The sequence below is a fragment of the Podarcis gaigeae genome (genome assembly GCF_964106915.1).
Source record: "Podarcis gaigeae genome assembly, chromosome: 12".
NCBI classification, from domain to species: domain Eukaryota; kingdom Metazoa; phylum Chordata; class Lepidosauria; order Squamata; family Lacertidae; genus Podarcis; species Podarcis gaigeae.
This window is the reverse complement of record NC_139688.1, coordinates 33052299-33074327: the sequence shown is the minus strand read 5'-3', so window position 1 is coordinate 33074327 and position 22029 is coordinate 33052299. Positions and strand designations below refer to the sequence as shown.

At 43.3% G+C, this 22029-nt stretch overlaps 1 protein-coding gene across 2 annotated transcripts in view; it reads right to left on the bottom strand.

The window, feature by feature from the left end:
* Positions 1-374: 374 nt before the first annotated feature.
* The window catches only part of BZW2 (basic leucine zipper and W2 domains 2), a 45684-nt gene continuing 24029 nt past the window's right edge, over positions 375-22029 (bottom strand). For both annotated transcript variants that reach the window (XM_083705343.1, XM_083705344.1), the window contains exons 6-12: positions 19577-19712; positions 14614-14723; positions 12945-13115; positions 11211-11357; positions 10580-10718; positions 5025-5147; positions 375-814 (exon numbers count right to left, since the gene is read on the bottom strand). In XM_083705343.1, coding sequence (XP_083561469.1) covers positions 777-814; positions 5025-5147; positions 10580-10718; positions 11211-11357; positions 12945-13115; positions 14614-14723; positions 19577-19712 — 864 coding nt within the window. In that variant the 3' untranslated portion in view covers positions 375-776. The remainder of the gene's footprint in view (positions 815-5024; positions 5148-10579; positions 10719-11210; positions 11358-12944; positions 13116-14613; positions 14724-19576; positions 19713-22029) is intronic.

Sequence of the window (22029 nt, the reverse complement as noted above, 5' to 3'; positions counted from 1 at the left end):
AAAGATGATGCAGAGAGAGTCACACCAAGAAAGAAGCTTGCCACATTCACCAGGGGAGCAGCCTTTCCCTATCTGGTTTCCTACAGATACTTGGACTACAACTCCCATCATTCTCAGCCAGCTTGGTCCTGCTTGCTAGGGCTGATGGGAGTTGTAGCCCAAAATACCCAGAGAGCACAAGGTTGGCAAAGCCTGAGGTAAAGTGTAGACTGGACCTTCCAAATCATCTGCCACAGTGGCTGGGACAACTCAGTCAGATGGGCAGGGTGCAAATAGCAAAATTATTATTAAATCCTTCTGCAGAAGGTTAGCAGTAGTTAGTCACATGCAAGCCCACTTCTGAAGCAAAAGAAAAATGCGCAGAAACATGAAAGTAAGATTTTTAAAAGCCATTTAATTTCCCCAAAATGTGATTATGTCAAATCACACACAAGCAAATATTGAGCTACACGCACAGAACATCCCTATGGAGAAACACTGAAGTGTTCATATGTAGTACCTGAAGACTGTTAATAAAAAAGGAGTCCTTAAAGGATATTACTTCAGTTTTCCTATATGTTGTTTCCTCGCTGAATGCCTCTGCCTACAATAGTGTACAGGGCGCCAGAGGAAGAGTCTCAGCATTTAATGTCTCAGGGCTCCAACATTTTATTCTTCTAAACAAAAGGAAAGCCTAGCCTAGATATTTCGGTATGACACTGGAGTAAGAGTCTCTTTGAACGGTACAAAATTCCGCAAGAAGCAGCTGGCCACAGCGAATACGTTTTGTGCTTTGTTCAGCCATCTTGGTTTTCTTCCCCTTCAGATTCGGATTCTGAGAGGTGAGAGAGGGAGGGAGGGAGAGAGAGCAGAGGAAAAGTGAAGATTTTTCTCCAACTATAAAAACAATTCATGTGACAACATTTATACAGTTATTCCTTTAACAAGCCTCAAATGTTATTTTAAGGCTGGATCTACTACACACAGGGGGAAAAGTAAGTCATAAATTAAATCATTATAACAAAAGAAAAAAACACTCTATTAAAGTCGCATAGACAAAGTTTTGTGCTCTACAGCGCCATCTGGTACCGCATGTTTATAACGCAGTTATAGTGTTGTAACATGGCTAATGTAGCTGAGTCCTCAATCAATGAATCAAATGCAAATGTACTGCAGCAGAGGTGGGAGATCTGTAGACTTTCAGGTGTTATTGGGCTCTATCTTCCATCAACCAGCAAGTCAGGGATCATGGGAGTTGTAGTCCTGCAGCAGTCCTGTGCTAAGGATACAAGACCCCTCCCATAGCCCTTGGGATGAAAGGCTGTCTCCCCACTCTCATGCCCAGTGGCTCCTCAGCATCCCATATGGAGGTTTGACCCCCAATCGCAGCAGCTTTTCTGGCACGAGAGATGGAACAAGTCAGTCTTACGCTACAAAGGGATAGAGCAGGCATAGGCAAACTTGGCCCTCCAGATGTTTTGGGACTACAACTCCCATCATCCCTAGCTAACAGGACCAGTGGTCAGGGATGATGGGAATTGTAGTCCCAAAACAGCTGGAGGGCCGAGTTTGCCTATGCCTGGGATAGAGCCTAGATTCCCAATGCATCAGGGTGGATCAGCATCTGCTGGTAGATTTCTAGGCAATTTGAAGCAAGGATCAACAAGGATCTCCCACTTCCCGGCTGTATAACAATGGTAACAACCAAATGATTCCTCCCCTAGACTGTGTGGCTGCTGAACTGAAGGAAGCTGGGTGTGTGGTAGTTGGGGATGAGGGAGGGAGAGAAACAGATCAGTTCTGGTATTCAAGGTAAAACCCTGGGCCAGATTTTTTAAATTCTAAGCATATGTCTTTTGCACCTGGCTTTGGCTAGTGACTCTCAGGGTAATAATAATAATAATAATAATAATAATAATCAACAACAACCACAACAACCTGCAAGCCTTCTCAGCAATATACTGTATCTGATTCACAGCAACACAAGCACATTGCAAAATGTGTATCAAACCAATTATCTCTCTCTTTCTCTTGTATGTATGTATGTATGTATGTATGTATGTATGTATGTATTTGACACATTCATTCTGATTTTCCAGAGCCTTCTCTTTATTCTGATTTCAGCTACACTTTCTGAAATTGCTAGAGGCAGATTAAAGACAGAAATATCTGCAGAGGAAAGGGGGAAAAGCAGGGTGCCTGCTGTTTGCTAAAATACAAAAAAGAAGCAGAAAGCCCCAAGATATTTTTAACTAAAAATAATGTTTCAGGGCTCTTTGACATTTCGGGACAGAATGTTTTTTGCTAACATTTCTATTGGAATCATTACAAGATCTTGACACAGGTTGTTACTCTCCACATCAATTCCAACAAGTAAGCCCATTGCCGTAAAAAATAAAATAAAAGGAGGGAACCAGCAACCTTTGATTGTTGATAGAAACGGACTAAAAGCAAATAATAAGCTTGGATTTTGCAGGGGAAGCAGCTGAGTCCTAATAATTATAACCTGCCAATCTCATGTGCAGCTAATATGGGATTAGTCTTCAAGGGGAGCTGCTTAAAGACTTTCTGCAGAAAGCAAAAATAACTCTCCATGGGTGGTCATCAGAAGAAAGGTGGGGGAGAAAGCAGCTCTTGGAACCAGAAAAACGACTGTATTACAAAGTCCAACTCAGCTTCTACAGTCGAGTTGGCGCCTTAAAAATTATATTTTCCATTAGAGTTTTTCCCTCCCAGTCACTCCCCTCCCTTTCTAACAGGACTCGTATGACAAAGCAAGGGGAGTTTTGCCTATGGGTTTGAATCCATATCTAACCTTCACTCCAGTGACTCTGGCAAATGTGCACAGATTTGTATGCAAACTGTGTGTCACAACACCTGTGTGTAGGTGTGTTGCACAAACACTCCCCGTGCTCCTCCCGGTGCTGGGAAAAGGTTAGTTTAACCTCTGGTTTGCTAGTAAATGGGACGCGGGTGGCGCTGTGGGTTAAACCACAGAGCCTAGGACTTGCCGATCGGAAGGTCGGCGGTTCGAATCCCCGCGATGGGGTGAGCTCCCGTTTGGTCCCTGCTCCTGCCAACCTAGCAGTTCAAAAGCACATCAAAGTGAATCAAAGTGCAAGTAGATAAATAGGTACCTCTCCGGCGGAAAGGTAAACGGCGTTTCCGTGCGCTGCTCTGGTTCACCAGAAGCGGCTTAGTCATGCTGGCCACATGACCCGGAAGTTGTACGCCGGCTCCGTCGGCCAATAATGTGAGATGAGCGCCGCAACCCCAGAGTCGGCCACAACTGGACCTAATGGTCAGGGGTCCCTTTACCTTTACCTTGCTAGTAAAACTAAACTACTGTGTTGCAAAATGATGCACGCCCAAAAAGTGTGTCGCCAACTTAAAAAGAGTGGAAAGCTCTGGGACAGTTTTCCCTTTAAGTGTTTGCAAAGGCCTGGCCAGTAGGATTCACACTCACCCACCTTAGCTAGGCAATTGGGCCACATCCGTTTCACAAGTGATTTGCCATAACACACAATGAGGTGCTGATTAAGACAAAATAAGAGTCTGGATCAAATCAAGAGACAAATCAAGATTGGAACGGCTCATGCTGGTGAAGAGCTCTGCACATATTGGAGCTGCACTGATCGTTTGGTTCAGGAACAGAGTAAAGCTAATGTCCCCATAGCTATCGCTGAGAAGCGTGCTTCGCATCGCAGCTGAAATTGTGCCCAATAAATGAGCTCCTGGCGAAGCCCCCTCACCCCGAATAAATATATATTTGTGGCATGAAACCCACAAATGTTTTTGAATCACATATCAATACTGTATCCTGTTTTATATATAAGCTATACTGTAGTGGGCAAACTTGACTGACATCTTGTTTGTCATCTGAGCTTCTTTCAGAGGCTGCTGCAAAATAAACAACTTATTTATAAAGAACCATTCCTTCAGAATTCTTTCCCGACTAGAATGGGGACAAGCTAAAATCCCCAATTGGGGGCGGGATGGGATTCAAGCCATTTAACCAACATAAAGTGTATTTGGGTCGGTGGGTGTGGCCACATTCACACACATTGGGGGAGGTTCAGTTTTGCACTACTGTGCAAAAATGGCCCAGACACATGACGAACCCACCAGCTGGAGATGACCAGTGCAATCTGAGGGTTGGGAAAAGGCCAGATTGTCAGTTTGCATTTCTTAGTGCAGAAAGTATTGATCTGATGTTTAGAGATCTCTCCTATTCTAATTAATTCAAGAGGGTTCTGGAAGCTTCTTTGTGTGAAAGAAACAAGCATGATGTTTAGGTTATTCCTTCAGAGAAGTTGAGTACAGCTGGCTTAAACTGGTTCTGTTATCTCTTCTGTCAAGGTCATGCTGACTATAATAAGAAGCAAGAAGGTATGTAGTGTTAAGGTTTAGTCTTATTATAAGTTATTGTAAGTATAAGTTAAGTCTGCTGCAACTGGATTTCTTATGGACAGTGCCAATCCTGAATGTATATTGGATTTGTGACCATTATGTTCATTTGCTTCAGTAGCAGTAAAGCTCTGCTGGATGAAATGTTAATTGCCTCCGGTCTATTTTTTTGGGATCCTGCAACTTGTTTAACTTGTCTGGATCAATATTGAGTAGAATTCCATGACACAGATGTGGCCCTCCAGGCCTCAGGACTCTTCCCAAGACCCTTCCTCCTTTGGCTGAAGCCCTACACACCCTCTCCAGGTCTTTTGTCTGGCTGGAACATATCCTGAGCTCTCAATAATGTCTCTTGCTTTCCTGGATAGAAAGTTGCAGGCATAAAATATCTCTGATGTGCATGGCTGGAATACAAAAATAAGAATCACATCTGTTGCACCTGCCCACCCCTTGCATGTGGCCCCCAGAAAGTTGTCCATGAGGGAATGTGGCCCTTGGGCTGAAAAAAAGTTCCTCACCCCTGATGTAAGTCTTGATCCCATTGCAGAACCTGGCCGATGTGAAATGAAGTAGATGTTTCCTTAATATCCCAGATATACCAAGAAAAAGGAGGAGGAGGAGGAGAAGAAGAACCTTACCTTCTTCAGCGTTTTGTAGCCACTCAACGAACTTCTTCATCTGGTCAAGGAAGACACTTTTGCCTTTGGCAACATGTGCCTCTTTGTACCACTTCAGGATGGCTTCTTCGCTTAGGACATCAGCTGCAATTCAAAACCAGGGAGTATACAGTTAGGAAGTGTTTCTGGGCAGAGAATTAGCAGACACAAACCCTAAAACTGCTGCTTTTTTGGTGTGTTTTTTTTAAAAAGGGGCTTTAATGTGACTACACCACTTCAATCGTCAGCAAAGCCTGACAGGAGGGGCTGCAGCTGGAAACGGAGAAACAAGGGAGACTTAACTGCGCCGCTAGTATTCAGTGATCAAGCACTTAAAATAATTTCACGTTACATAAAATTGCTTCCTCCATTTCTGGTTAAAATGTTAACGATCTGCAACACATCAGCCATGCCGCCAAGAGAAAGGCCAGTTGCCCACCTGGTGTTGCCTATTCATTCTACATCAAGGGCAAAGATGGCCATCTCTGTGGGAGCCATCTGGTGTCTATAGTCTAAACATGGATTTTTTGTTTCAGGTTGCCATGGAAAGTAAGCTGCAACAGAGCATCAGAAAAGCCCTGCTGGGTCTGACCAAGGTTGTATCTAGCCCAGCATTTCTGTTCTCACACAAGCAGAATGGAAGCACAGCAGCACTCTCCCACTCATGAGAATTCAGAGGCAGGCTGCTCCAAAACGAGAGGAAATCATGGAATCGTAGAGTTGGGTGGGACCATGAACATCATCTAGTCCAACCCCCTGCAATGCAGGAAGCTTTTGCCCAATATGGGGCTCAAAATCATGACCTTCAGACTAAGAGTCTCACGCTCTATTGACTGAACTATCTCTCATACTAAATATAATATTAAATGTAGGCATCATGACTAGTAACCACTGGCAGCCTCATTAATTTACAACTGTCCTAAGTTGGTGACCATCATGACATCTTGTGGTAGTGAGTCCCAGAGTTTAGACATTAGGAATGTAGGGAATTGTCTAATACCAAGCCACCCTATTGGCTCCATCGAGAGTATCGTCTACAACGACTGGCAGCAGTTCTCCATAGTTCCAGGCAGGAAGTCTGCTCTAGCCCTAATTGGAAATGCCAGGGACTGAACCCAGAACCTTTTACATGCAAGGCTGAAGCTCTACATCTGAGCTATAGGGACTATTCATCTCCAATGGTTGATCTGGGTCCTAGCATTAGGAGAGGGAGAAAAACTTCTCTCTACCTACTTAGTTTAGGCCATGCATAATTTTATATACCTCTATTGTATCACCCCTTAGTCTTCTTTCTTTTTAAAAAAATTAAAAATCCTGCAGTGTTGTAACATATCCTCAAAGGGGAGCTGCCCCAGTCCCTTTACTGTTTTGGTTGCCCTTTGCATGCTCTAAGTCAGGCATCCCCAAACTTGCCCCTCCAGCTGTTTTGCGACTGCAACTCCTAGCTAATAGCACCAGTGGTCAGAGATGATGGGAATTGTAGTCCCAAAACAGCTGGAGGGCCAAGTTTGGGAATGCCTGCAGGGATCTATCTTCCATAGATTCCCACAACCATTTTAGAAAGCTGGTCAAATTTTCACTGACTGTGGTAAGGAACTCTATAGGTCTGGGGCTGCTTTGGTACACTCTGCCAGAATTCCGTCACAGAAGCAGCTTCCACATGAGGCTTTTCATGAATCTCACATGAAAACTTACACATGTGTCATTTATTGTTTGCAGAGGCCAATCACTGATGCTTGCAGAGAAAATCCAATGACATCATCATCCTTATATGGGATTTACCAAATTTGACACAGCACAGACTTCTGTATAACTGAAGTAACTTGAAGACTGGGCCCACCAGATGCTACTGAACTCCAACTCTGATCATCCTTTGCCATTGGCAGTGCTGGTTGGGACTGATGGGAGTTGGAGTCCAACAGCATCAGGAAGGCCACAAGTTCCCCAGCCCTGCTGTAAGCCAACATCATCTGTTCCCAGAACAAACTAATTAAACAGCCGTTTCTTGATTTTATGTTCCTTTTAAGGCTCGCTGCACTTATTCTGTGAATAGCTTTGTCGCATTTGTTTTATGTTGTGCTGTAATAATCATATGCATTGGCTTTAAACTGGAATCAACAGTAATCCCAGTTCTTTGCACAGCAGACCCCCACAGCAAAGGCAGCCTCTCCTACACTCCCATGTCTTATGAGACCCTGTGAGAGTTCCCACTGTCTCATGAGAGCTCTGGAGTGTGTGGAATAGCAATGCATTGAAAAGCACTGGCCACCCAGAGAGCTGCCTTATGGTTTCAAGCAGAAGACAGCAAACCGCAAAAGGGTGTTGTTACCCTAGGATGATTTGGGGGTATTGGGTTGGGATGAGGAACCCATGGCTCTGCAGCTGTTGTCGGACCCCCGCTCCCATCAACCTCAGATGCTCAAAGGTTACAGGAGTTATGGTTCAACATCTGGTGAGGAAGTCCCTGAAACAGGGACAGAAACTCTTCAATGTTGCAGGTCCTGAAGAACGGATTCAGCTTCAGTTAATAAGGCCATTTTACACACGTTTTCCTGACTTGGCTAGGAAGCCTCTCAGCTAATCTCACATGCCCACTGGGACATTGTAATTAACTGCAAGACAAATGTCAACCAGTATTCTGTGTTGGGTTCTGTTCAGATCACTTAGCGCTTATTTTATGTACTGCTTGAAGTCCTACTGACTGCAAAAAATTGCAGGCAGGTGCTAAAACTGACTTGGATCCCTCATCTGGTCACTGCCGGGGACTGGAATCCATTTCGGTAGCTAGAGCTTTCTGAAGGAGAAAACAGAACTTGTAAAAGGAAAAAACAGGGATCACATGGAAGTGGGAAAGAACTGTCTTCCTTATGCACAACCTGCTTAAGAGTCAAAAGAGAATGAAGGGACCTTGAACAGGCCTTGAACAAACACAGAAAAATAGACTGAACGAGTCACCAGTGTGAATTAAAAGGTCAACTGAATTTTCCTTTAATCTCGAGAAAGACAACTTGTAATTTATTCATGCCTTCAGTAGTTCCCCAAAAATATAATATTCTCTTGTCAGAGAGTTGCTCAATTAAGCAATCATGCAGGACAGGGTGCACTTAATCATACCCCTAGGTTGCTTTCTGAAGTACAAGGAACACCAGAGGGGGGGATTTATAGTTAGCTATTTATGATTAAAAATGATTAAGATGAGATTTTAAATGCTGCCGCAATTTTAGCTGAGCAGTTGTGGGAAGTGTAGCTCCCCCGTTGCTGCCCCAAGTGATGTCAGTCTGAGCAAAGCCCATGAAGCAATTCGTGGCGACATTCCCGGTGGCTGGAACCAATTCTAACCACCCACTCCTTCGGCCCTAGGGGACTGTTATAGACACAAGGAGCAAAGGCCCGCACACATAATAATAATAATAATAAATTTTATTTATATCCCGCCCTCCCTAGCCGAAGCCGGGCTCAGGGCGGCTAACAATAATAAAACAGTACAAAAGTACAGCACAAACCAACACTCTAAAATTATTCATTAGAAAATAATGCCTTTAGGGGAATCTGCAAGGCAACAGATAGCTCCTATTTTGCAAATCTGGGATGTAATCATTTTTTAAAAAAATGAACGTAAAATTAATTCATATCATATTTCTGGTGGACAAGAGTCAGGGGCACTGGGTTAGTAGGCAAGATATCTCCAGTTAAATCGAACACATGGCAGTTTACCATGTGATGCAAGGACATCTTTTGGATAGTTGTAGTTCTGCAGGAGTGGCCTTACGGATCAGGGTTTGGTGCTGATGATATGCATCAGCCATTGCCAACTTGGTGACTTCCAGATGTTTTGGACTACAACTCCCATCAGCCCCATCCAGCACAGTCACAATAGTAGCAGTTGTAGTCCAAAATGTCCAAGGGACATCAAGTTGGCAAAGGCTTGAGGGACATTCATTATATTTACAGTATGAGAACAACCTGCTGGATCTGACCAAGGGCCCATCTAGTCTAGCTTCCTACTCTCATAATGGCCAACCAGATGCCTTTGAGAAGACCATAAGCAAAGCCCAAGCACAAGATGCCTTTGAGAAGACCATAAGCCCAAGCACAACTGGTATTCAGAAGAATTTGCAAGCTGCGACCATTGCTTTTGAAGTGGCCCGGTGTCTGTCCTCACTAGAGTCTTCATTCCCCCTCCATTTTGTCAAGGGCTGCTTGAGTGTTGTCTTTTTTAGCTACATCAGTGAGTGAGAAGGCGGCTCAACAACTTCCAGCTGCCAGACCCAAATGCCTCGGTCTACTGTTGTCATTATGGCACTACAATCAATGCAAACAAGGAGCATTATGAAACTTCCCTGCTGAAGACTTTTCCACCTCCTTCCACTATTTATAGCAACAATGTCATACTATACTCTTAACACCTTGCAAAAGAAAGACAGATAGTCTCTATGACAACAAGCCACAGACCCATTCCCTTATATAAAGGGAAAATGGAGGGGTGGGGATTTGACAGCTTAGCTAAAGAATTGGAAGTGCCTTCCTGGATCTTCCTGAACAAAGAGATAGAATGAGAGATGTGCTGTTAATTGAAATTTCCAAGGAAAGCTATTTAGAGTCTGTTAAGGTGTAGGATCTGTGTTTAGCTTTCAAGCGCTTTCAGTAGAGACACAATTGAAGAGATGCTCAGCCACCAGTTAAGAGTCGACAGCCCCAAGCTACCGATTACAAACCCTCCCCAAAGCCTGCTTCTGGCCTTCTGCAGCCCTCAAGGCAACTCATGGGATGGCTCTCCTTGCCTCCAGGAAGCCTATCATGTGAATGGAGCATAGATCATCAAATGAAAATTGCTTCTCACATCCTGCACGGCTCCTTAAACTGAGCAATAAAGAGGGGGGGGGAGGGAAGCTAACAAGGAAATGCAAAAGAAGGGGGCAAATTAGGGCACACAACTCTCCTTTACTGGAAAGCGGGAACACGTGAAGTTGAAGAGGATGCAGCAAGAAACAGCAGGCTCCTTCTGGAAGGGGCAAGACTGTGGGTCAGATGAAGAGCAACCACCCTGCACGCAGAAGGTCCCATGTTTGATTTCTGACATCTCCGGCTAAGGCTGGGAGAGAACCCTCTCTGAAACCCTAGAGATGCGCTGCCGGCCCAGCCCAGTATAAGGCAGCTTCTTGTGTTCCTATGTAACAATTCCAGAGGACACGTTCCAGGTTTAAATGCGCCTGTATTTCATTGCACTGCAAGCTAAAGCAGTATCACCAGACATCTCTTAAATGGGAAGTATTACAGCACAATAACACTGGAGCTGCAGCAATTCACAGGGCAGGAAGATGCAGGCCAGCCCGCAACTTAGCAGCACAATCCTGGCACATTCAGCTTTTATAGAACATAAAGAGAAAAACAGGCACCGGACACATCCTTTCATGTGCCTCATGCTAACCCTATTGGAGTCCTGATGTTTTAACTCGGAACCCTCTTTAAACATTTTATGTAAATTGAATAATGGAAAAAGGAAGGAAGGGAGGAAGGAAAGAGGTATGGTCAAATACCTTTATAAAAGAGCACCACAATCTTCTGAAAGGCTTTCATAAAGTGGATGTTATCATAACAGTACTCCTGAACCTTCTGGAGAAGGATCAGCTCTGATTGGCCCTGGGTGCTGAATACAGCCAGTAAAGGTGCATATTGCTAAAACAACCAGAGAAGAAATTAAGTTATTCTTTCATAGGCTAATACAGAAGAGAGTGTTATGTTTTGCTGCAAAACAACAACCACCACCACTCCCCAGGATATTCTTTTAAGGGTGTGGGCATGCAGATTATTATCATCTGCAAAACACACCAGTGGGATATTCACTCTGGATAACCTGTCCGTTGCATGCCTGCAGTTATCCAGTAAACTGATTTACAATGAGCTGCTCTCATAGAGCCTTGAGTGAATAAACCTGGGAGCTCTCCATGCTCCTCCTATTTTGAATAGGCCTGCAGGCTTTGAGAGGATGAGATCTAACACTGCGACCAGCGCATAATGCTAGCCTTCCTTGTCAATGCAAAGCAAGCTTTCTATTGGATGCGCATCTCCTGTCTTTGACAGCCATGCACACACATGTGCTGGGACTGCTGCACAAAAAGGGATCCAACCCTCCGTTCTTACTGTACAAGCCAGCCATCACTTGCACACCTTCAGATGTTTCAGTGCTTGCTCCGCGACCAGCTCTTCTTTCTTGTTCCATTCAACAGCGTTCATTATGCAGGTCCACAGGAGTCCAATCACAGCCGGTTCTGGCAGGTCGTTCCTCTTCATTTCTTCTTTTACATAAAGCACCATCTGCAGTGGAAGATTTTATTTTTTTAAAAAAAGAAGAAGAAACTGAAGCCGTTCTCTTAAGTCACACCTCCTGTCTGCTGCAAAACTCCCTCCCAATGATTTTATTTGCAGGGCTGGATGAGTAATAAAAGAAAATATGTCTTATATTTAATATGAGTTGCTGATTTGCTTCAAATGCCAATGTTTAGCGAGAACACTCAGGCCAGGGATTCATTCAAGAGTATAAATTTTAAAGAGGGTGCACTGCACTTCACTCCATGCCACAAGTGAGCATTTGTACTAGGATACTGTCAACACACCATATGGGGAGTAAAAATAATTCTCCTGGCAGCCACTAGAGGACAGCCACCACACTAGAAAAATAACAGCAAGCAGCACTTCTCCCAAAAAACTGTTCCATTTGGCAAGGCCAAGGCGGCTGTACTGCTTTCTGCTCAACCAGAGCAGTGCCAGCCTACAAGGTGGGCTATAATAAAATGTTGCTATTGTTCTTGTCATGAAATTCCTCTGAATACCGTTCCAGAGCAGAACTCCCGATGTTTAGTTAGCAGAGTAAAGACTTAAACACGTTGCAGGATTTTCCCCAAAATAGACCAGAGGCAATTGTACTTCATCCAGCAGAGCTTTACTGCTGCAGAAGGCAAATGAGCATAATGGTCACAAATCCAATACATTCAGGATTGGCACTGTCCATAAGAAATTCAGTTGCAGCAGACTTCAAACTTAAACTTACAATAACTTATAATAAGACTAAACCAGGCATAGGCATACTCCGGCCCTCCAGATGTTTGGGATTATAATTCCCCTCATCCCTAGCTAACAGGACCAGTGGTCAGGGAAGATGGGAACTGTAGTCCCAAACATCTGGAGGGCCGGAGTTTGCCTATGCCTGGACTAAACCTTAACACTTTAAGCATACTATGTACAAAACACCACACCAGAAGGAAAGAGAGACAGAAAGAGAAAGTGTGAAAACCAGGTTCCTTCTGGCCTTACTTTTATAGTCAGCATGACCTTGACAGAAAGAGATAACAGAACTGGTTTAAGCCAGCTGTACTCGGCTTCTCTCAAGGAATAACCCAAACGTCATGAACCTTCTGCTTGTTTTTTTCACACAAAGAAGTTTCCAGTACCCTGTCTACACATCAGATCAATACTTTCTGCACTAAGAAATGCAAACTGACAATTCTCATGCCACAGTAAGCAATGATGCTCTCTTGACAACGGCTCAGCATCAACAGCTGCTTCTATATGTGACAACACACCTTCCCACAGAGTCAAGCAGCTAAAAGAAGCACCTAAAATGTTTCTAGCCACTTCCAAAGTCTGCATTCTGAATTCAGAAAGTGCTTCTCTCTCACACACACAAAGTTTGCCGCAGTCTTTGCCAAACTAGTGACCTCCAATTTTTTGAATCACAACTCCCATCAGCCCCTATCTGATGCATGCACTTACAGAATATATTTTTAATAGGCACACCAGGTAGCTATCCCTTTCTTAATAACTCAGTATTGCATCCTCTTTTGCAATCAGCATTCTTTTAATCCCCCCCCCTTTGTTTGTTCTAGTTTGAAAAGCTTTCCCCACCTCTTTAATTGGGCATTCCTGAGAAAGGCGCTCCTGAAGCTCTTTTTGTAGTTCTTTCCGAGTCCCCAGCGACTGCTGGACCCGGAGGAAATCTGACAACTCCTTAAGGCCAGCATCAGTGAAATACTTGGCAAAATGTTCCACATTCTGCCGATTGGGTGGAAACAGTTCCTGGAAGGAGGAAGAAATTCACTTACTTTTTGCAAAACCACGTAAAATAGATGTAGACGTAAGGCAAGGATATTTATACAAAAGAGAAATGCAGAACCTCTTCTTAGTAACTTGCAAAAAAGCAGAAACGGTGCAAGGAGGCCATTTACTACAGTCATATCTCGGGTTATGAACGCTGTGGGTTGCGCGTTTTCGGGTTGTGGACTGTGCCGAACCTGGAAGTACCAGAACAGGTTACTTCCAGGTTTTGGTGCTTGTGCATGTGCAAAAGCACAAAATGATGTTACACACATGCACAGAAGCGCCAAATCGCATCACGCACATGTGCAGACGCAGCACTTCAGGCTGCGAACACTGCGGGTTGTGAACGTGCCTCCTGCACAGATCACGTTCGCAACCCGAGATATGACTGTACCTAGTCGGCAAATGGATCTGTGCATGTAAGTGGCAAAGCATTCCTGGTAGCTCCTTGCAAGGCTCCAGAGATTGCACATTTCCTTAAAATCACCCAAAGGAATGAGATTGGTTTAAAAAGAAGAGACTTAGCTAAGTACACAGTCGGAGGTGACAGTGTGCAGTTCTGGCTAGGAGCCCTTTGGACGTGTTGCACTTCCCATCCTCATGATGAAAAGGCATTCAAAATGACACCATGGAGCATGGTTGCACAAAGGCAAGGTGGCATCTCCTGTGGTTCTCTCCATGCCTTCTCACATCAGAAAGCAGAATCTGCACCAAGCACGGATGCTTCCCATAGTTCTTTTCCTCACCATGGTCAAAAGGCAAGAACTGAATATAGGAAGGTGGGGGTTTCTTTGTTTTTGTTTTTAAAAGTGTAGTCTTTGCAAAGGCAGTTTACAATTTTGAGATATTCCCTTAGTATTAAGAAGTTGATTATTTGAGTCACATGACCTAGGCAGTTCCAAAGGCCTAGTTGTCATTACAGTGGCTTGCATTAGAGGCTCTGGAGAATAAAGCTGTTTTCAAGTCAGTCTTCAACCCTCTTGTCTGTTTGTAGCAGGGATGCCAACCTGGCCCCCAAGTTATGGATGCTCAATGGCACCCATGATGTAACATGATGTTGTGATGTCATGACGTGATGTTACATCAACGTGCTGCAGCAGTGCTTCTGAGGCCTGGCAGGGCCTCGGACATGATCTCTGAGGCCTTCTGTAGCCTTGGAGATCATGTTCAAGGCCTCGCGAGACTTCTGACATGACTACAGTCTTGTACTTGGCCTTGGGGGCCCAACGCGACTTTCGGTAGATACCGGAAGTTGCATTGCGGAGCCCACATTGTGGGTGCTGAGCACCCCAAAAAAACTTTGTAAGTGTCCAGGACCCCCTATAGCTGGCACCTATGGTTTGTAGGGTATGAATCATTACAGTACTGAAGTCATCAATTGTATTTCCTAAGGCAGGATCCAACCTGTATACACAGTTGGAGATCTTACATCCATTTCGCAATGCCTCAGGCAAACATTAGGAAAGGAAATACTTACTAGCAACCTCTTGTCTAAGTTAGCTTTTCTTAAAGCGGAGGTGACTGAATTGGCATCCTTCTCGAGCATCCATGCTTTAAACAATTTGACAGCAAAAGAGGCTGCAATACCTAGAAGAGAAGCGGGAGTACTCAAAAGTACATCTTGCTAATACAGTCATATTTAGAAGGATCTTGCAACAATCATTGAATCTGAAGCAATAATATTATTGATGGGACTGACACAGATTGCAGGCAGAAGTTATACCAATGAGAAGCTGCTTCACAGATTTATGGAACTCTATTACAGCTACCTGCCGCGTGTACCTACTAAAACCGTAATGTCGGGAATGTAGGCAACACAGGGCTGGAAGGCAAGGCCAGCTGGGCCTCTGCTGTGTTTCCATGGAGATTTTGATACCTCTCTTGCTGCCTATGTTTAGGAGTGCGGCTAAAACTTTTTAATCAGGTTTCTGAGCCCTCTTGGATATATCTGTCCATATTGTAATTCAAGAGATAGGTCTACATCTTACACCGTCTACAGCAGCAGTAGGGAACCTTTCCAGCTCAGAAGCCCCATTTCAAAGTGCTCCTTTACCCTGTGCTTTTGAGGACCTGACCAGCTGATGGCCTGGACTTCAGAAGCCCTTTTCAAAGCAAAGGGAAAGAGAGCACTCTGAGAGGTGCTTCTGAAGGCATCTTGGAGGTTTAAAGAGTGGTGTAAGGAGGGAGAAGTGGTCTCCATTTTTTTAAAAAGGAATTCTTGCCAGAGTTGCATTTCAGAGGAGGGAAACTGAGCAATAAAGATAAGAAAAGCTAGAAAGGAGGTGTAAAATGGGCTAATTAGGGCACATAAACCTCTTTTACTGGAAAGCGGGAGTAGAGAAAATCTAAAAGGGGATGGGGCAAGAAACAGCAGGCTCCTTCCAGATGGGGAAAGAGTGTATAGCTCTGGAGAAAGCATTTGCTTTGCATGCAGAGGGACCTAGGTAGATACGACTGGGAGAGATCCATCTGAAACCCTAGAGAGCCATTGCCAGTCATTGTAGATAATACTGAGCTAAGTGGAACAAATGGTCTAACTCAGTTGAAAAGCTGGGTGATTCAGGACAAATGGGGAGGCCTGCCAGGCCTAATTCGGCCTGCAGCCTAGGGGGTTCCATACCTCTATAGTTACACAGGACTACATTACATAAGACAAGAATGTAGGTGCACCTCTGTGGAGATGGAGTTCCACAGCTTGAGAGCTGTCATGGAGAATGCACTCTCCCAGACCACCACCCATCAAACTTCTGAGAGTGGTGGAACTACCAAATGGGCACCCTCCATTGATCTTAGTGCCCAAGATGGTCTGAAGTGAAGGGTGTGGTCTTTCAGGTATTTGGAGCCCGAGTCATTTAGGGCTTTAAACACCAAGGTGAGCACCTTGAATTAGGCCAGGAAGTGAACAGGCAAACCAAACAGGTGTGTTGAACTAGAGGTTATACGAGATCTAAATGCAACCCCTGCCAGCAATCTTGGCTGCTGCATTTTGTACCAAGGCTAGACTAAGTCAGGCCTTTATTGAGCATTTATTTTTATTCTTTGCAGGGAGGTTATACGACAATGAGCATTCACCACAAATTCATCCTGATTTGCTTGTGTGGTGTTATATATGTTCCCATTAATCATTTATTCATCTCTCACTTTGCATTCCCCACTCACGTTCCTAAGCTCTTTTAGAAAAAGAAAATGCCTGTTTCTTTTTCAAAAGTGTTTTCCCCTTCCTCTAGGGCAACAGAGCGCTTTAATTGCACAAACCTACATTTCTGGTCTTTGCTTGAATCTCTCCCGCAGAATACCGACAGTCTGGAGGCAACCCTAAATATTTGGGTGGCCAAATGTCTCTTATTCCAGAACACAATGAGGAAAAGGAAAGAGAACGGTTTGTCTTATTTGGGCAAATGTCGCTACAAGCAGTTGAGTTACCATGGATATCATCTGTTGAGAATGACTAAAATGAACTTCGCTATTATGCCGTACTTTGAATCTTTTCTATATACAAAAGTGGCACGAAGCACAACAAAAAGCTATACTGAGATTGCAATGCTTTATTTTGGTTCTTTAAACTGGAAGTGGCTTTTCATTTAGCTGAATACCTCACACTGCAATCATGCCTGCACATGGTATTAAGTCTAAGGTCCTATGCGCACATGCAGAAATCAATTTCCAAGTCACCCTGCTTAGGAACAGGGTGCAAGACTAATGATACCAGAAGTTTTTAGTTGTAGCCCCATTCCCTCCCACATCCACAATGAAATGAATGCACTCAACCCCAGACACTGGGGAGCAGGAAGGAGGTATAAACACCTCACAGCAGTCAGTGGAACATATGCAAACCAATCTCTTCTGCACATGCCCAAGTGATTTTCCATCTACCATCAGCTTTGAAATCATTAACACACCGAGCAGAAACTTGGGTCCAAACAGTCATGCTAGGTTTCTATTTTGTGCACCAGGAAGCTTCGCTTCAGATCAATCCTGTCTTCAAAGTGAATGGGGACAAATCAGTATGACAGCAAGTTATTTGAGTAGCTCAGTTGTGGCTCCACTGAGAAAAGGACAGGCCAAAGATCAGAGCTTTCTAGCAATATCCAACTGATCCCTGCAGGATCATGCCGTCTGCAGATACTATCTCATAGGAGGTCTGAGTCATTAGTGTGGCTGCAGCTACCCTTTCAAACTCCCTCCCATTACATATCAGAGGGGCACTTTGGCACATGGGCAGTAGAATTCTACCCTGCATCAATGCTGTTCTGCTGCTCAAAATCACCCCTTTAAAAGATGCTATTTGCCCCTAAAAGTCTTCAGGGAGAAGCATGAATTCTTATGGAACAATCAGCAAGCAGGGAAAGATTAAGCCAGGCATGTCCAAAGTCCATTTCGGGGGCCTAATCCAGCCCCTGTGGCAGTTTACTTCCTGGGGTAAAATCCTCAACAACTTCAATCCTAAAAGAAGCTCAACAACTTCAATCCTTAAAAAAATGTCAAGAGCTTTGGTTGGCTCTTTGGGTGGCCCCCATGGCCCTTCACTTCATCAAATCTGGCCCTCTTTGGAAAAAAAATTGGACACCACTGGGTTAAACCCTCTCTTCCCCTGTAGCCCTGATCTATGTTGCCCATGTGTCCCCACCCATTTTTTAATAAGAAAGGGGGTAATGTGGCCAGTTCTAAGCATGGTATTAAAATACACAGATACTGTAATATAGTTTGAGCCTTAGGCTAAGGCATTAAAGGCTGATATATGCATGCATATATCTGGTATGACAAGGTTAAAGTGCACAAGGGTTTCAAAAACCATATTGTCAGGAAAGCACTATATAATGTTTGGATTCGGTATAAGGATTTGTTGGAAAACAAAACTCCCAGGTGGCTATCACCAATGGAAGCTAAAGAGGTGAAGAAACTTAATATGAGAACTAATTGGCCAAAATATTCTGAGATTTTGGAACTAGAAAGTGGTGAATTTAAATTACAGAGCTTTGAGAAGATAAAGTCCAAGGTACGAGATTGGCTCCATTATTTTCAAATAATGGAGGCCTTTAAACAAGACAGGAAAATTGGATTCCAGGTGGAAAAATCGAAATTAGAAACTGAATTGTTAGAACCCAATACGAAAAATTTATCAAGGATGTATAACTTGCTGTTGAAGTGGAATACAATTGATGAGACAGTTAAATCAGCCATGATTAGATGGGCACAGGACGTAGGTCATGATATTATGTTTGCTGACTGGGAACAGTTGTGGACCACAAGTATTAAATTCACGGCTTGTAATGCCTTAAGAGAAAACATTATGAAAATGATTTACAGGTGGTACATGACCCCAGCTAAGCTTGCGAAGATTTATCACTTGCCCAATAATAAATGTTGGAAATGTAATGAGACCGAAGGTACCTTTTTTCACCTTTGGTGGACCTGCCCAAAGATTAAGGCCTTCTGGGAACTGATTTATAATGAAATTAAGAAAGTACTTAAATGTACTTTTCATAAGAAACCAGAGGCATTTCTTTTGGGTATGGTCGGCCAATTGGTGTCAAGGAGGCATAAGATCTTTTTTATGTACGCCACAACGGCAGCAAGGATCCTTCTAGCAAAGTATTGGAAGACACAAGAGTTACCCACGCTGGAAGAGTGGCAGGCAAAAGTGATTGACTTTATGGGATTGGCAGAAATGACCGGCAGAATCCGTGACCAAGAGAAAGAGACTGTGGAGGAAGACTGGAAGAAGTTTAAAGCATATCTTAAAAATTGCTATAAAATTGAGGAGTGTTAAAGTGTTAAGGGAAAGGAAGATGTATAATTACAGCTATATATATCTTTTGATTTAAAGTGTAATTGAAAGGAGAATAAGTTAAACTATAATTGGCTAAAAGGGTTGCTGAAAAATTTTGAAATTAGGATGCAAAAAGGGGAAGGTATGGGGAAGTCCGAGAAAAGAGGCTTATGAAAATGAGGTTAAGAAAGCAAAAATGTATGTATGTGTTTATGTTTGTTGTTGTTTGTATTGTTTGGTGTTGTTTCGTTGTTAAAATTGGAAAATTAATAAAAATTATTTTTTTAAAAAATAAGGCATTAAAGGCTGCTCCTTTGAAATATCCATTTCCTTACTTTTCCTCTACTCATGAGACATCTCTTTTTGCATGTAAAAAAGGTGCAAAAATGCCATTTGTTTGTTGTGAACAAGGTGAGAGTTTGAATACCAAAAAAAATCCCATGAAGGCAATATTTACCGATCGTAAAAAAATTAGCACAATGAATATCAAAACCATCTTAATTTCTAAATGCATGACAGAATAAGCTGCTCATATCTCAAGGCATTTAGAAAATTAGGCCACGGAAGAAGAGCTTTTCGAGCGAGAGCATTCTATGGCCTCAGGTCCCTGGTGTTGGAAAACGATGAATCCAACCTAATCCAAGAGAAGGTAAGGAAAAAAGAAAATTACCTTCTTTGACAATGTTGTCAGTGAAAAGGCTTGTTAAAATGGTCGCAGGAAGTGTCCCGTTGGCTAGCAAGATTCCAGTGAGCATTGCCAGCTTTGTCTGCTCTGTTTCAGAAAAGGCTTTAAGGAACAACAGGAGCTGTAAAACAAGAAAGAGACAGAGTTTTTGAAACAATGAAACTATTATGCCACCCCACTTCAACACACACCAGCATGGAGTGCCTTTTTCTGCACAGATCTAGTGGTGTGACTGGCAATCCTATAAATATCATTTCTCAAAACTTTGCCTAAGGTTCTGAAATGCTTACCAGTGGGTCAGAGCCAGGGGCCTAAAAACAGGCCTGACTTATGATTGATGTCAGTAAAAAGGAAACAATCCTTTTGCTTATCAGTATGTGCCTTTCTCTCAATTACCCACAAGCAGCCTCTGCATAGCTAGGAATTGGGGCTTCCATGAAGGGTTGCATTTTCATTGGAGAAATGTTGGAAGGTATGGGACGTCCCATTCCATAATGATAATTTTACTATTTATACCCCACACATCTCACTGGGTTGCCCCAGCCACTCTGGGCAGCTTCCAACATATGTAAAAGGATAATAAAACATTAAGACTTTTTTTAGAAAACTTCTCTGTACTATACAGTGGTACCTCGGGTTGGAGACGCTTCAGGTTACAGACTCTGCTAACCCAGAAATAGTACCTCGGGTTAAGAACTTTACCTCAAGATGAGAACAGAAATCACACACCAGCAGCGCAGCGGCAACAAGAGGCCCCATTAGCCAAAGTGGTACCTCAGGTTAAGAACAGTTTCAGGTTAAGAATGGACCTCTGGAATGAATTAAGTTCTTAACCCAAGGTATCACTGTACAGGATTACCTTTAGGCTGCTCGGGGGTCAGATAACTCCATTCCCTCCAACATTTCTCCGGTGAAAATAAGGACATCCTAAGGAAAAGCGGGACATTCCGGGATCAAATCAGAAACTGGGATGGCTTCTCTAAATCAGGGATGTCCCTGGAAAATAGAGACACCTTGAGGGTCTGCAAGTTTGAATTTGTAAGTTCTGCTCCCTTTAAATGGTGTTAGTTGTAATTTGTGGTATTATTATTATTATTATTATTATTATTATTATTATTATTATTAGAATTTATATACCGCCCTATATCCAGAGGTCTCAGGGCAGTTCACAGCTTTTTGCTTTACAGCTGCTGTTTTATGCTTTTGTTCACTGACATTCATGATTTTGTGATTGCACTTTTAGTTTACGTAACCCACTTTGGGACCTGAGGGTGAATAGCTCGTAAGAGATACCAGAAATAAATAAACAAACAAAATCTAACCCTGAATAGCTTGAGCTGAAAGGAAAATCACTAACGAGCTTTTTGTGTGTGTGTTTTTTTGCCAATTGCCTGGAAACCTGAATGTTCGGTTTAAAAAGAAAAATTGAAAGCAAACATCTCGAGTGTCAGCGTAGTCTTTGAACAAAATAGGTTTGAAAATAAGATGACTGTGGACAAGAAAAAACCAAGCTTCTCTGTGAATAAGGGCTTGAAATACACAGTACTGATGGGTGCCATTTAGCCTAGGAAAGGGAATGTTGTGAGAAGGACAAAGGGAAAAAGAAAAGGGCCTGGAACCCCCTAGCGATGAACCAAATATTAGCATCTTTGAGTGTATGGAAAGCACCCAGAGCGAGAAACCCCTTCTCCATACAGAATGAGATGCAGATAACTTTTAAAAGGTTCCTAGTAAATATGAAGGTGCTTTCCCACCTCTAGCAGACAATCTTCTTATAGATCAGGAATGGGGAACCTGCAGCCCTCCAGATGTTGTTGAATTTCAACTTCCACCATCACCAGCCAGTGCGGCCAATGATGACGGCCATGGGTCTCCTGCCTCATCAATGGATCCAGGCACATCTGGGGACGGGCTGTTTCATCAAGAGGGCTCTGCTGCACAGTCTCTTTCTTCCCCCTTCCTCCCATTCTGAAACCTCATCCTCCAGTGCTTCCCATACTTGGTCAGAATCCAAGTGGCTCAGAGGGAATCAACACAATGAACAAAAATGATTTGGAATGGCATTGCAAAGTGCATGTGGCAGATTTATCCAACTGTTTAATGTGCCTTTCCATAATTGCTTACGGGTTGCAAAAAAATAAATAAAAATAATGCAGAAGCTGGGAAAACACAGACACACTTGACAAAGAGGCGAGGTAGCATGCCACTCTGTTTGCCACAAAGATAAGCAGCGAGGCAGAAACAAGGCCTGTGTTTCTGGCTTCAGACCACCCTGGAGCACATTTGTAATTTCATGGGATATCATTTTCCTTTGTTCAAAAGGTGTTATTTGTCCCTTACTCAACTGTTAAGCATTGCCTGAATTAGCTTATGGGGAAAATTTCCAATTCTAATTAACCCACTTAGAAACCATCAATGTTCAGCTTCAAGTTGTTATT